Source organism: Echinops telfairi, unplaced genomic scaffold (assembly GCF_000313985.2).
Source record: "Echinops telfairi isolate 266 unplaced genomic scaffold, ASM31398v2 ScPeMD7_16;HRSCAF=60, whole genome shotgun sequence".
NCBI lineage: Eukaryota > Metazoa > Chordata > Mammalia > Afrosoricida > Tenrecidae > Echinops > Echinops telfairi.
Window position 1 is genome coordinate 11093422 of NW_022103913.1, and position 16643 is coordinate 11110064.

General features: G+C 40.5%; 1 protein-coding gene across 1 annotated transcript in view; it reads right to left on the bottom strand.

The window, feature by feature from the left end:
- The window catches only part of PCCB (propionyl-CoA carboxylase subunit beta), a 118727-nt gene that overhangs the window by 65842 nt on the left and 36242 nt on the right, over positions 1 to 16643 (bottom strand). The window contains exons 6-7 of the mRNA XM_004712100.3: positions 12977 to 13087; positions 528 to 636 (exon numbers count right to left, since the gene is read on the bottom strand). Coding sequence (XP_004712157.1) covers positions 528 to 636; positions 12977 to 13087 — 220 coding nt within the window. The remainder of the gene's footprint in view (positions 1 to 527; positions 637 to 12976; positions 13088 to 16643) is intronic.

Here is a 16643-nt window from a genome sequence, read left to right on the forward strand (position 1 = left end):
GAGGATGTACAATGGTACAGGTGGGAACTGGAAAAACCGGGAATCCAAGACAGATGAACCCCTCGGGACTAGTGGTGAGAGTGGCCATACCGGGAGGGTGGAGAAAAGGTGAGGGAGAAAGATTACAAGGATCTACATATAACCTCCTCCCTGGAGCACGGACAGCAGAGAAGTAGGTGAAGGGAGACGTCGGATGGTGTAAGACATGACAAAATAACAATAATTTATAAATTATCAAGGGTTCATGGGTAGGGGGGAGCGGAGAGGGAGGGGGGAAAATGAGGAGCTGATACCAAGGGTTTAAGTAGAAAGCAAATGTTTTAAGAACGACGAGGGAAACAAATGTATAAAAATTCTTGACACAATGGATATATGTGTGGATTGTGATAAGCCCCCCAAAAATGATTTATATGTGTGGATTGTGACAAGACCCGCAAAATGATTTAATTACACAAAAAAAAGTTTTAAGTGAAATATAATAAAAGGCTAAAAAAAAAAATAGTAAGATCAGCCTCAAGGCCTCTCACCTGACATGGTGGTGTGGGTCTTGGCACCACCAAGCTCTTCCTGGGTAACATTCTCATTTGTGACAGACTTCACAACATCAGGGCCAGTGATGAACAGGTATGAAGTGTCCTGAAATCAGAGATGTCCACAATGGTCACACTCAGATCACTAGAGGTAGAGGGGGGTTAGAATGCATACAGTCAAAAGACTTATTGAGAGAAAGTAGTGACAAAAGCAGGCTAGGATGCAGCTCCAAGATGCTTATTCAAACTAAAGACCACCTTTCACAGAATATTAAAAGAATCTTGGTTGCATGGTTCTATCTCAGCAAACTTGCAGCCAGGCTCATCTATAGAGCACAGTAATAAGTGGCCCTTATTCAGGGCTTAACTGCACACCAAGCACTTGTCGTAAGCACCTTACGTGGATGCTGTCATTAATGGCTAGATATAGTTATCGCCCCCACTCACAGATGAGAGCACTGAGAGCCAAGAGAGCATGCAATGTGAGCAAGTTTAACCATCTAATAAAAGGTGAAGCTACTTAAAAACACTAATAATTAGTGCTTTGAAGTTATGAGGTTTCTAATTTTTAGTTTCTAATTTTAAATAAATTAAAACTCCACTGCTATCAAGTGGGGCAGGCACTCAACAAACCAAAATCACACCTGCGGGCAGTGAGTCCATTCTGGCTCACATTAACCCGCAGGACATAGTGCATACTCTTTACAGAAGCAGACTGCTACATTACTCACCACTGGAGAAGCTGGAGCGTGAAACGGCTGGCCTCTAGGTTAGCCATCATGTCCTTTAACCACCACACCATCGGGTGAGGGTGGACAGTTGGAGTAACCCTACTTATTAGCTCTATCTCCAGGCTTCCAAATCCGCTCTTCTCTCCCCTTTCAGAGACATCCATGCACATAAGAGTATTTATGTACATTGTTGTCCTCTTCTTTCTAATGAAAATGTTTTTTCCTAACAGTCTCCTGGACACACAGTGCTGAAAACTTCCTCTTCAATGTAAAATAATTAACCTAACAGGACAGTTTGAAGAGCATTCTTTATCAATATGTATGATAGTTACCATAATGTATTTATCCCTTATTGATGGTCATTTAGATTGTTTCCACTATATCGCTACAGCAAGCAATTCTTCAGTAAATATCCTACCACAGTCAGCCCTGAACACATATGCTAACCTATATATTAAAAAAATATGTTTAAGTGAAATTAGTGCATCTGAGGGTGTGAACGCTTCCAAATTAATATCATTGAATAACACAGGTTTGGACTTCACACGTCTAAATATGTATCTGTAATTTTTTCCCCAATAAATATCTTGGTGAAAACTTGGAGATCTACCACAACTTGAAAAAACTCAAAGATAAATTCAAGTAACCTAGAAATTTCAAAATACTTTAAGTATCAGGGACTGCCAAAAGAACAAAAAAATCAACCAGAATGCTCCTCAGAGGGAAGGATAGCAAGACCTGTCTCATCTACTTTTGACACGCTATCACACAAGACATTAGTCCCTGGAAAAGAACATCATGCTTGGTAAAGTAGAAGGGCAGCAAAAAAAACCAACAATGATCTTCGACAAAATGGATTGATACAGTGGGTGCAACTCTGGGCTCAGATATAACAATTACGAGGCTCGCACAGTATTGTATTCTGTTGTACAGAGGGTTGCTATGAGCCAGAACCAACTTCATGGCGCCTAGCAACAACAATCTGCTTGAATGCACGTACCTCAAGCATGGACCCTGTGTTAGGCTGGGTTGGCTCAAGAAACAAATGCAGGGACACTCATATATGTGTAAGGAAGAGCCTTATATCAAGAAGTCATTATATATGAAGAAAACATCCCATCCCTGTCCAACTCAAGTCGATATATTGGATACTAGTCTATAAATCCCTCTTCAGACTCACGAAATCACGTGCAATGATACAGAATGCAAGAGCGTCACCAGGCAGTCGGTGCAAAGTTCCATAGACCCAATGTCGGTGGCGCTGGCAGCAAGTGACTCAAAAGCAGGAAGGTGACGGCAGAGAGAGAGGAGTCAGACTCCAGAAAGCCATTTATCTCGGTTGCACCTCCAAAGGTCAACAAGCTTTGACCTTATTGAAAGGCTAAACTCCACCCATATCTTCTTACAGGTGCCATGCTGGCACACACAAAAAACCACACCAAACCCAGGAATACATGTGGTAGCCAACTAAAAATGAGGGTGGGAAAAGAAAAAAAACAAACAAAAAAACATGGGTACCGGAGGAACAGGGCACTAACCCACCTAAGGGGAGGGTATTGTTTATATCTCCACAGAGAAAGAGGGACCAGACTTCAACCTGGTGCTCCAAGACGTGAATGCAACATACCGACATGAAGCAGGGAACTGATAAAAAAGTCTGAGGGGCCGGTCTCAATCCCAACTACGTGGACAGGCGCTGCAGAAGAATTTACTTCAGAACAGCACTCACTGAAGCTACAGCTCAGGGAGAGGGGCATGTCTGATCAGAGCACACAGAAGCAAGTGAATGGGGAGGAAGAGAGAATGGAACACATCCTGGCCCACCAAGCCTTGAGGATGATATTCCTGCTCAGAACACCCAAAGCAAAGAGAGGACCATATGGCCAGCCCCACTAGGAGACACGACATCCCTCATTGACCCATAGCCCTACGGGGGACAACACTGGAGAAACAGTGTGGGAATTGTGCCTGATCTGACTCCACCACACGGAGGCAAAACACTAAGGGCGTGCAACAGAACAGAAAAGGGAGCAGAGCAAGGAAGTCCCAAGGGAGTACCAAAAATAGACTTTGGGGCAGGGCATGGTAACCCATCAGATTCGACCAGAAAACACTCCTGAAGGTCAACAAACAGACCTTGAACTATTGACAGGCTTTTCTTTTTACTGTCATTGGTTTTTTTGTTGCTGTTTTATTTTCTTTTGTTGCTTTGTTTTGCTCTGTCTTGTTATTTTTGTGCATATTAATATCTCTGCAGATCTATCTAGATAAGATAGGTGGGATAAACAATCTGGAGGAAAAACAACAGGACTAGTGGTTCTGGGGGAACATGGGAGAGGGGAAAGTGGGGTGGGGGGAAGGAAATGGTGTTAACAAACTCAGGGACAAGAGAACAAGAAGTGATCCAAAATCAAAGGCAAGGAGGGTGTATGAGACCTGGTAGAGCTTGATCAAGGCTTGATGTAACCAAGAGGAATCACTGAAACCCTAATGAAGGCTGAGCATGATAGTGGGACAAGAGGAAAGTAAAAGGAAAGAAAGGAAGGAACTAGGAGGCAAAGGGCATTTATAGAGGTCTAAATACAGCCATATACATATGTAAATATATTTATATATGATGATGGGGAAATAGATCTATATGCATATATTTACTGGTTTAGTATTAAGGTAGCAGATGGACAGTGGGTCTCCACTCAAGTACTCCCTCAATGCAACAACACTCTGTTCTATTAAATTGGCATTCCTTGATGCTCACCTTCCCAACACGATCACTGAAGACAAATGGGTGCATAAGCAAATGTGGTGAAGAAAGCTGATGGTGCCGGCTATCAAAAGATATAGAGTCTGGGTTCTTAAAGGCTTGACGGTAAACAAGCGGCCATCCAGCTCAGAAACAACAAAGCCCACATGGAAGAAGCACACCAGCCTGTGTGATCAAGAGGTGTCGATGGGCTCAGGTATTAGGCATCAAAGAACAAAAAAATCATATCATTGTGAATTAGTGGGAGTGCGGAGTGGGGACCCAAAGCCCATCTGTAGTCAACTGGACATCCCCTTACAGAAGGGCTGTGGGGAGAGGAGCCAGTCAGGGTGCATATAGCAACGATGAATCATACAACTTTCCTTAAGTTCTTTAATGCTTCCTACCCGCCAATATCATGATCCCAATTCTACCTCACAAGTCCTGCTAGACCAGAGGATGTACACTGGTACAGATAGGAACAGGAAACACAGGGAATCCAGGACAGATAAACCCCTCAGGACCAATAATGAGAGTAGTGATACCAAGAGGGGAAGAAGGTGGGTGATAAAGGGGGAATCAATCACAACAATCTCCATATAGCCTCCTTCCTCGGGGATGGACAACAGAAAAGTGGGTGAAGGGAGACATCGGACAGTGTAAGGCATGACAAAATAATAATAATTTATAAATTATCAAGGATTCATGGGGGGGGGACGTGGAAGGAGGGGGGAAAATGAGGAGCTGATACCTAGGGCTAAAGTAGATAGAAAATACTTTGAGAATGATGATGGCAACAAATGTACAAATGTGCTTGATACAATGGATGGATGGATGGATTGTGGTAAGAGTTGTACAAGCCCCCAATAAAGTGATTGAAAAAAAGGAAAAATATATATCTATCACAGTCCCTTTGCAGCTTTCATAATCAAGTCTGCAACAGTGATGAACTGATTGGCCACCAATCAAAATTCTGTGATAATTTCCTTTGTGTAATTTATGTAATTGCCTATATTCTTTGAATGATGTCCTTGAATTCCTTACACACCTTTGTGGTCTCATGCTGATGGTCACCCTCATGCAGATAATTTGTCTTTGTACTGATGAAAACTTAATAAAGTAATCACTGTAAAATATATCCAACTATGAGGTCTTTTCCCTACTAGAACAATACTTTTTAAAAAGTGTTACAAGAAGACAAACTAGATCAAAGAGCTGATCTTTCTATCAGTATTTTAAATAAGATCAAAGCTATTAAAGATGTTATAGAAGAAAGTGAAATCAACATGATTCAGTGATTCATGTCCAATCAAAAACAGTGGCTTCCAATCGAATCTGCTGGGCCCATTTAACTTGAAGGCAGAAATATCAACCTATGGGGACTTTTTTCCCCAAAGTGGTCATTTTGAAAAGCTTTTTAAAGGACATAGGACAATCACAGAAGTTTCTTATAAAGACATTTTAAGAAAATGGGAAACTATACTGATGAGAAAGCGGCCAGGAACATTGCGCCAAGTGTAACAAGGGCTGTCCTATGGAAATTTCATTGGGAAATCTTACCCAACTCACCCTACAGCTTGATCTTGTCCCTTCTGACTTTTTATTCCTCAAAATCAAGTAATAATTAAAAGGAACACAATTTGTGGCCCTGGAGGATGTGTTCTGACACAGTGTAAATGAAAAAGTACAGAATCTTTGAAGAAGAGTTAAATTGATAGAAACATCCCTTTCAGCAGTGTATAGACCTAGAGTGGAAGATATGTCAAAAAGCAACAGTTTCACATTTTATAATTTTTGTCCAGGAAAGGTGGCTATGATTCTGTGGGTCTGGTTCAATGTTTTACTTGGTAGGGCTCTTCTAGCCACAGCCTTTGTAATTCCCACCAAACAACGGGTTACAACAATGCAGATTAGGGGTACATCCTATTTTCCTGTTGGGTCTTGGTAAGAAGCTGCTGGAAGGATTGTATGATTCAGTTATGAGTGACTGTGTACAGGGTAAACTGTGATTATAAAAATTTAGAATTCTATACAGCGAATGGTCAATTTTGCCATCCTGAGGGGTAAAAAATGATCCAATTCAGAAGCAGGTACAATGAGGAGCCCACTACTGTCAAGAAAGATGAGTCAGGAGTGGAACACCTCCTATGGACCCCAAGTTCCCTGCACAATATACTTCCCTGATCAGAGAGAGAGCTGTGACATCAGAGACATGGTAGTGGTGCAGCAACAGGACCAAGAGCATAAGACAAGTGTCCTTGCCCATGGTACAGGGTCGCTGAATGCCTTCAGGAAGAAGCTCAATTTCTGAGTGAGGTAACTCCTGGCACTGCATCAAAGGGAGCTAAGTTTCCTGACTCGTGGAGCTACAGCTAGGGGCTGAGGCTAGTGAAGCGTCTTTTAGGCATTTATCAGCAGCAGTAAAAATGATTTGTAACACATGCAGAAGCTAAGGACCAAGAGGGGCATGCCTGTGGTCATGGTTGAGAAGTGATGTTCCTGACCAAAGATTGTATCTTGAGCATTTCTGCTCCTAAATTGTAAATTTTTAAAAATCATTTTATTAGGGGCTCATACAACTCTTATCACAATCCATACATACATCAATTGTGTATAGCGCATTTGTACATTCATTGCCCTCATCATTCTCAAAACATTTCCTCTCCATTTAAGCCTCCGGCATTAGGTCCTCATTTTTCCCCTCCCTCCCCACTCCCCTCTCCCTCCTAAATTGTAAATTTTTAACTCCAGAATAAACCTCATATTCTTGAATATTGTCTGTGAGTTCTGTTTGACCACTGCAATGAATTATCAAACCCAGTAGAGCAGTAATTCTCAACCTGTGGGTTGCAACCCCTTTGGAGGTCGAACCACCCATTCACAGGGGTCCCCTAAGACCACCAGAAAACACATATTTCTGATGGTCTTCGGAACCGCGAAGCTGCTCCTCTATCCGTCTCCAGGCGGGTCCACCCACATGCAAATACGCCCACACAGGAGTACCCGATGTGAATACTGTTACCCATGCTACACTTTGCTTCAAGACAAAATTTCATTTATTTGTCATTAGAAATAAATATTTCACAATATATAATCACATTTTGTTTTGTGATTAATCACTATGCTGTAATTATGTTCAATTTTTAACAATGAAAATACATCCTGCCTATTAGATATTTATATTAAGATTTGTAACAATAGCAAAATTATAGTTATTAAGTAGCAGTGAAAATAATTTTATGGTTGGGGGTCACCACCACATGAGGAACTGTATTAAACGGTTGAGGCATTAGGAAGGTTGAGAACCACTGCAGTAGAGGGACAGCTGGTGTTAGAATTAGTAAAGATATTGAAGGGTAGAGACATGTCTGACTTTTGACTTACAGGAATCAGTTTGGGCTGATGTTGAGTTCGATTCTACTTCTTTGTGAAGTTGGAGGAATCAGATGTAATCCCCATACCCTCTTTACAGTAGCAGTACTTTTTTACTTACCCTGATTAAATTGATCCTCCCCCAAACCCCAAAACTCACTGGCACTGAGTCAATTCTGACTCAGAGTGACCCTACAGAATACAAGTAACTGGGGATGTCCGAGACTGTAACTCTTTTACACAGGAGTAGAAAGCTTCATCATCATCTTTCTCCCATGATGCAGCTGGTAGTTTGGAACTGCTGACCTTGTGGTCTGCCAGCAAACTTGTAATCTAATATGCCACCAAGGCTTTCATATAATTAATAGACAATTTTTATTCAGAATATACAAAGAACTCAACAATCAACTAAAAAACAAACTACAAAACTCACACTTTTAAAATAAAAAGAGTTTAACAGGAAGGCATATTACTAAAGAAGGAACATTAAAAGGTACTAAGTAAGCATTATTAGTTAGGGAAATGAAAATTAAATAATGAAGAACTGTGTACAACAATGTTCACTGCAAAATAGGCAAAAGATGGAAACAACTGAAATGTCCATCAACAGATGAATGAATAAGGAAATGTGGTAATAAACATACAACATAATGCCACTCAGCCATAAAGAGAAATGAAATTTTGATGTGTATCACAAGGATAAACCTTGAAAATATCATGTTGTATGCTATGTCTCTTGTGAAAGAATGAATACAAACTGCATGATACAATCTTAGGGAAATGATGAGGAACAAGCAGGAGATGGGAAGGAAGTTGTCAGTATGCTAAGAGGAAATCTAATATGGTGCCCTGATGTTTTAAAGTGGTAAGAATGAACAGCTAATCAAGTGTTGCTGAGAGATCAACATCTTGAGGTGTTTCATCACTGTTTTGTTTTGTTTTTAGGGATGCGCAGTATTCTACTGAGTGTATGTATCACAGTTTTTTTTTTATCCACTCTGCTGTTGATGGGAATTTAGGCTGTTTCCAGCTTCTCACTACTGTGAACTCTGCTGCAATGAACATGGGGGAGCAAACGTGTGTTCACAATCTGTTTCTAATTTCTTTTGGGTATATGCCAAGTAATGCTATTGCTGGGTCGGATGGCAGGTAAATGTCTATCCGTATTACGTAGCACCGTGTCGCCTTCCATAGAGGCGGTTCAGATTCACAAGTTCACCAGCGGTGGATAAGAGTTCCTATCTCACCACACCATCTCCAACCTTTGTTCTCAGCTTTTCAAAACTGGACTACAGCAATGGACACTAGGTGGTACTGTATCTCATTGTTGTTTTGACCTGCATTTCCTGGATGGCTAACAACCGGGAGCATTTCCTCATGTATTTAAGAGCCACTCAAGTGTCATCCTTTGTAAATCATCTGTTCAGGTCTTTTGCCCACCTTCTCTTTTTTAAATCATTTTTATTGGGGGCTCATACAATTCTTATCACAATCCATACATACGTCCATTGTGTCAAGCACATATATACATGTGTTGCCATCATCATTCTTAAAACATTTGCCTTCTACTTGAGCCCTTAATATCAGTTGCTCATTTCCCCCCTCCCTCCCCAGTCCCCCTTCCTCATAAACCTTTCATAATTCATAAATTATTATTATTATTTTGTCATGTTACACTGTCCGACGTCTCCCTCCACCCTCTTCTCTGCTGTCCATCCCCCAGGGAGGAGGCTATACGTAGATTCTTGTAATCGGTTCCCCCTTTCTACCGCACATTCCCTCCACCCTCCAGGCATCGCCACTCTCACCACTGGTCCTGAAGGGGTCATCCGTCCTGGATTCCCTGTGTTTCCAGTTGCTATCTGTACCAATGCACATCCTCTGGTCTAGCCAGATTTGTAAAGTAGAACTGGGATCATGATAGTGGGGGGCAGGAAGCATTTAAGAACTAGAGGAAAGTTATATGTTTCATCATTGATACCCTGCACCCTGACTGGCACATCTCCTCCCCACAACCCTTCAATAAGGGGGTGTACAGTTGCCTGATGATGGACTTTGAGTCTCCAGTCTGCATTCACCCACATTTACAATGATATGACTTTTTGTTCTTTGATGCTTGATACCTGATCCCTTCTGCAGCTCATGGTCACACAGACTGGTGTGCTTCTTCCATGTGGGCTTTGATGCTTCTGAGCTAGATGGCCACTTGTTTATCTTCAAGCCTTTAAGACCCCAGACACTATATTTTTTGATAACCAGGCACCATCAGCTTTCTTCACCACATTTGCTTATGCACACATTCGTAGAGAACATTGGTTTTTTCTTGTTGTAAGCTTGTAAAATTCTGAGCTCTTAGTAAATAGTCCTCTGTTATGTAGTTACTAATTATCTTTTCCCACTTAGGGGGCTCTCGTTTTATTATTTTAATGAAGTCTTTAGATGTACACAACTGTTTTATTCTTAATAGCTTCCATTCATTTTATCTTCCATGGAGTGTGTTTCCTTTATTAATTCTGCTAGCCCATGTATTCCCTGCACTAGGGCTTCTAGCTTTGTCCCAATTTATCTCATTGATGATCCTGAGAGCTTTGAGTTTTACGTCTAGATCTTTATTTTGTTGAATTTGTTTTTATGCATGAAGTGAAATATGAGTTTTGTTTCATTCTTCTGAACATGAAAATCCAGATTTTCCAATACCACTTATTGAAGAGGGAATCTGCTTCCCATTTAATGTTTTTTGGGCCTTTGGCAAAAGTCAATTATCTGTATGCAGATGTTTTTATTTCTTGGTTCTCTGTCCTGATCCATAGGACCATGTCTATATCTATCATTATACCAGTACAGGCTGTTTGAACAACTATGGCTGTATAGTTTAAGGTCAGGTAATGCAGGAAGGCCTTCTTTGTTTTTCTTCTTGAGGAATGCTTTGCCTATCCTGGGTTCTTCCCGTTCCATATAAAGTTTGAAATTGGTTTATCCATTTTTTGACTAATTATGCTGGAATTTGTATTGGGATTGCATTGAATTTGTAGATTGCTTTAGGTAGTATTGATATTTTGTCATTATTGAGTCTTCGAATTCATGAACAAGGGATATTCTTCCATTTGTGTAGATCCCTTTTGGTTTCTTGTATTAATGTTTCAATAGGGTTTTTTTTTAATAACTTTACTGGGGGCTCATACAACTCTTATCACAATCTATATGTCGTTTTCTTCATACAGGTCTTTTGGGGTTTTGTTAGGTTTTGTGTTAGTCCATGTTGACTAGAAAAATAAACCCAGAGACATTCATATGTGTAAGAGAGAATTTTATATCAAGAAATAATTATGCATCAACAAAACATCCTAGCCCAGTCCAGATCAAGTTCATAAACTCAATATTAGCCCATAAGTCTGATATTAGCCTATGAATTCCTCTCTAGCCTCAGGCAGTACATGCTATGATGCCAAATGTAGGAAGATCACAAGCCGGTGGGTGGAAAGTCCTGTGGGTCCAGTGGCAGTGGAAGCATCTCCAGAGTTCTGGATGCTGTCAGCCTGGCTCCATGTGGCTTGACAGCAGAAATGTGTAGTAGCAGAGAGAGAGAGAGAGAGTTCCCAGAATCCTCATGAGAAGGCCACCCCCACAAGGAGGGATCCGGCTGTGACCTGATTGACAGGCTAAACCCCACCCCTTCATTTGATGTATCAACTTGACATGAAATTGTGTATCTACCATGGTTTATGTACTTCAGCTTTTGTGTGGCAATTATGAATGGTGCTGATTACTTGATATCTTCTTCTGTATTCCCATCATTGGTATATAGGAATCCATTTGATTTCTGCTAGTTAGTCTTGTATCCTGTTACTCTACTAAGTGCCTGTATTATTTCCAGCAATCCTTATTTGTGGACCCCTTCAGATTCTCAATATATAAAATCCTATCATCGGCAAATAGTGAAAGTTTCATTTCTTCATTACCCAATTGTACACCCTTGATATCTTGCCATTGTCTAATGGCATTAGATAGGACTTCCAGTGCAATGCTGAACAGAAGTGGGGATAAGGGGCATCCTTATCAGGTTCCCTTGTTCAGTGGAAATGTTTTCAGCTTTTCTCCACTGAGTATAGTATTAGCTATTGATTTTCCATATACGGCTTTTATTGTATTGAGAATTTTCCTTTCTAATCGTATCTTCTTAAGGGTCTTTATTAGGAATGGGTATTGCATACTATCAAATACTTTTTCTGCATCAATTGATATGATCATATGGTTCTTGTCCATCTTTTTGTTGATGTGGTGGATTACATTGTTTTTCAATTGTTGAACCATCCCTGCATCCCTGGTATGAATCCCACTTGGTCATGACGTATTATTTTTGTGATATGTTGTTGGCTTCTACTGGCCATGATTTTGTTGAGAATTTTTGCATCTATGTTCATGAGAGATGTCAGTGTGTAGCTCTCTATCTTTGTGGGGTCTTTGGTATCAGGGCTATGCTGGCTGTATAGAAAGAGTTTGGGAGTGTGCTGTCCCTTCCTGTGTTCTGGAAGAGTTTGTGTAGGATTGGTGGCAGCTCTTCTCTGAACACTTGGTAGAATTCTGCGGTGAAACCATCTGGACCGGGGCTTGTTTGGGTTGGCAGTTTCCAGATGACCTTGTCTATTTCTTCTTCTATTTCTCTTTCTTATGGATCTGTTCAAGTTCTTGATGTCCATATGCGTTAATTTGGGGAGAGTGGTTTTCCGGGTTATTTTCCAAATTACTGGATTTGTTGGAATACAGTCTTTTGTGGTACTGCGTAATTAATATTTTTTATTTCACTGGGGTCTGTTGTGACTTCTCCTGTTTCATCCCTAATTCTAAATATTGACATTTTGGTCCTTTTCCTTTGTTAAATTTGCTTAGTAGTTTGTTGATTTTGTGGATCCTTTCAAAGAACCAAGTTTTTGCTCTGTTGATTGGATTTTTGTCATTTGTTTTTTGAAATTAGATTCTTCCTCTTAAACTTATAAGCTTTGGAGGAAGAATCTACTTTAAAAAATATATATATCAGATAAGAGCAATTATCAATTTACACATTCACATGGGCTCACAAATAAAAAAGATTTTTAAATCTCATTCTGCTTAAGATAATGAAGAATTTAAGAACAATTATGGGTGGCAGTTGCACATGATTACAAATAAATTTGTACACCTGAAAATGCTGAATTGGCAAATTTGTGTCATATACAGCAGACAAGATGAAGGTGGTGCTTAAGAAATAGCTTCCTAATGAAACAAAATACAGAAAAATCTTCCACGAGAAACTTTTTAAATTGAATTCAGTAAACAATCACCTGTTCGGGCAGAAGACAACATTCTTTGATAACATGAATCCTTTTCAATTCAGGTCAACAAATAAAACCACCCACCAATCAAACATAAACCCCTTCTACCATCAAACCCCCAACAGCTACAGATCTCCTGCCAACGCTTTCTCTCCAACAGACCTTATCAGGAACACCCTAAAAAGCCAATGACAACAAGATAACAAACTAAATCTGGGTCAGGAATGATTTTTATTTCAGATGAGGAACTGCACAATTCCCAGAGGGCACTAGAAACAGGCTTTTCATTCTTACCTTTACCATGAACGTGAAGTCTGTTAGGGCAGGGGAGTAGACAGCCCCACCAGCGCACGGGCCCATGATCAGAGAAATCTGTGGGATGACTCCGGATGCCAGGACATTCCTCTGCCAAGAGAGAAAGACAAAGGTATCTGGTTACAGAGATGTTCAGGTATTATCTGCAGGATGATAAGGGCACAATAAAATAAGAGTTGACCTTATTTCCACAGAAATTCTATCCAGCAGGCAAGAGACCTCTAGAAGTATATTCGCAGTTTCTCCCCATAACTAGTTTAATGGTTGGGATGTTACTTTCTGGGGCAAATAACCTCCTTCTTCTTGGCAGCTATACCCCAAAATCTCTTCCAAGGACATGTGCTTCAGGGAGAATCCTCTCCCCTTCACCTCAGTTACAGGGACCCCTCAAGGTTAGCCCACCAAACAGACTACACAATCGTACCTAGAAGACGAGTGAAAAAGAAAAATAAAGTCCTAATATATGGGATAATGTGGTAGTTACATAATTTCATGTCAAGTTAATAAATAAGTGTAGGGGTGGAGTCTAGCCTGTCAATCAGGTCACAGCCTGATGATGCCTCCTTGTGGGCGTGGTCTTCTCATGCAGATTCTGGGAACTTGAGTTGACACTCATGAATCATGCAGCCATGGTCTCTCTTGAGTCTTTTCTTGCCATCCATCCATGGAGAGGATTCAGCAGTTACACAGTAAGACTACGACAGGCAGGCACTGCTTTACTCTGAATCTTCTAAGTCTACTTAACATCAGACAGTGTATACAAGAAAAGAAGGGAAGAGCCAGAAAAAGTCCACGGGGAAGCCTCAGGGTATCTCCTGTGAAAGGGAAATCAAAGACCCAAGCAAGCTCAAAAAAGGCCCAATTACTCCTTCTCCTTCTTTCTTCCCAATTACCATAGCTTAAATAACATAGGTCCACTTTTAAAGCTGTTTTGGTTCTAAACTCACACTTCACAGACAAAAAAACGTACCTCAGAGCTGCACAGAAATTTACTTCTACCATGCAAAAATAACAAGGTGCGTGAGTCAGCAGACTCCTGGCTATTGTAAAGCAGAGACCTGCGAAAATCTTATCTCCAAAAATCACTGATAAAACCGGACAAAGTAGTGAAAAACATACATTTCAAGGCTATTGAAGGCAAATGAATTTAGAAATGTTTGTTCATGAAAAACTGCTAAACTTGCGCTAAGACGTTTTGGGACTTCACGGCATTCTTGACTAAGAGGGTTGCCCATACCACCTCAAGACATCTACGAAGAAAAGAAAACGAAGCTAGACCATAAATTAAATCCACAGAAAGCAATTACGTACACTGAAAATAGTAACTGTATGATTACGTATAAAATACTGCATAAATATAATTGCTTCACTTCTTGTAATATTTTAAAAGATAAGATTTTATAAACCATTAATGATAGGCTTAAAGAACTCTGGTGGCCAGTGGTGGAAGCACTCAGTAGCTAACCAGACGAGTAGCAGTTTGGAACTACCGGATGCTCCAGGGGAGAAAGACGGGTCAGCTGCTGTAAAGGGTCACACCCGTGGAAACCTTCTGGGGCAGTTCTAGCCTGTTCTATCATGTCACACACACAAAATTCAGAATTCACTTGAAAGCAATGGATTTGAGTTTGGATAGTATTAGATTTATAACATGTAAAATATATAAAAATAATAACACAAAGAGGCCAGGAGTAAATAGAGCTTCAAGGCATTATAATGAGTGACACATGTCAATCACAAAAGGACAAATATTGTGTGACCTCACTTATTAAAAAAAAGTAAGAATCAACAAATGTATAGTGACCTAGTGGTTACTAGGGACAGAGAGGGGGGAAAAGGATATATTTAAGGGTAATTTTAAAACCTCACTGATTAACTATAGGGGTGCACAGCTGATTATTCTAATTGCTGTCAATAAGTTATTCACCAACAAAAAGTTGAATTTGTAAGAGTTGTGTGATGTATTAATAACAAAAGAAAGGAGCAGATGCTGAGATTGCTTATACATAACCAAAAACCTCACAGGATTTGAGTCCTTGCAGGTTCCAGGTCTTGGTTTCATGGGACATCCCAGTTAATTGGTCTAACAACCTGTTTAGTGCTTCAGTTCAACATCCTAGCTAGCTGCACAGTGTCCGGGGTCTTAAAAACCTAGAAGGAGCCATGCAAAGTGCAGCAATTCATCTCTGCTCACTTGGAGAAAAAGGAGAAAGAAGAAGAATAGGAAAAAGAGGGAATGTGTGGTTATTTGAATCCATGAAAAACCACCCGTTTGTCATTAAAGCTTGAAGAATTGGATAGTGCCCCACTACCACTACTAAACATTTTTATCAATGATCTTATAAAAGAATCCTGATTAAAAAGGAAAAATACATAACTTTAAATGTTTATAGATTTCTGACTTTCTTGAGCTCTGGAACTGAATGAACCCATGAAACTCTTGCCCAGAGATAATCCTTAAACCTTAAACCAAAAATACCCTCAACTTAACCCGATGATTCTCTGCCGGAAGTGTCTTTCATAATGTGCCTGACACATGGACGGACGGATGGACTGTGATAAGAGTTGTATGAGCCCCCAGTAAACTGGTTTTTTTAAAAAGTGTCTGTCATGAGCATTGTGCAATTTTAAGAACTACATGGGATCAGAGTGATAATAACAACTCAAAAGATTGGACAAGAACCTTGGGGCCGGTAACTCTATGTTAAGACGGAACAACCCATAATGGGAGGGTGAGAATGGAGCTCAAAGAATGCAATCTAAGTCACTGACTCAATTGATTATACTCATAGAAATGACTGAATTAGTGTAGTCTTGTCATCTATATTTTCAACAATAACAAATTAAAAAACAATAGGAGAGAGAGGCTAGAAATAATCTAATGTCCATCAGAGACGAATGGATAAACAAAACATAGTACATATATTCAATGGAACACTGCTCACCCAGAAAGAGAAATGAAGTTCTAATATATGGGATAATGTGGTAGTCATATACCATATAGGCGCGAGTATAAGCCAACCCGAATATCAGCCAAGACACCTAATTTTACCACAAAAACTGCATTAAAAATGTGCTGAAAAACTTGGCTTTTACACAAGTATATACAGTAATTTCATGTCAACCTGATAAATAAGTGCAGGGGTGGTCTAGCCTGTCAATCGGGTCACAGCTTGATGATGCCTCCTTGTGGGCGTGGCCTTCTCATGCAGATTCTGGGACTCTTTGAAGTCAGTCAGTCACAAAAGACAAATATTATATGATTCGGTTTATATGAAATAAGTAAGTATACAGTTATCAAAGCTTATTAATGTTCGGGCTGGGTCCTGCCAGGCAGCCCCTTCGCCTAGCCTCTCAGAAAGACGGTGACCTGCTGGGCTTTGCAGCCGGCTCCCAGCATTCCAAAGAGCTTCTCTCCAGCAGGGCTCACCAGGCAGGGCTCACTCAGCCCCAGCACCCGGTTTTCCTGACTGAAGCATGAAGCAAGTCTGCAAAAACAAGATGATTTACTCACAGGCCCCATCCTGGCTCAAATCCTGCAGCTATAACATTTAAAAAACTCCCTTCCAGGTCGAGGCGTGGACGGTCGGAGGGGTGACAGACCACGCCTGGGGAGATACATGAGAGTCGGACGTGAAGAGGGGGA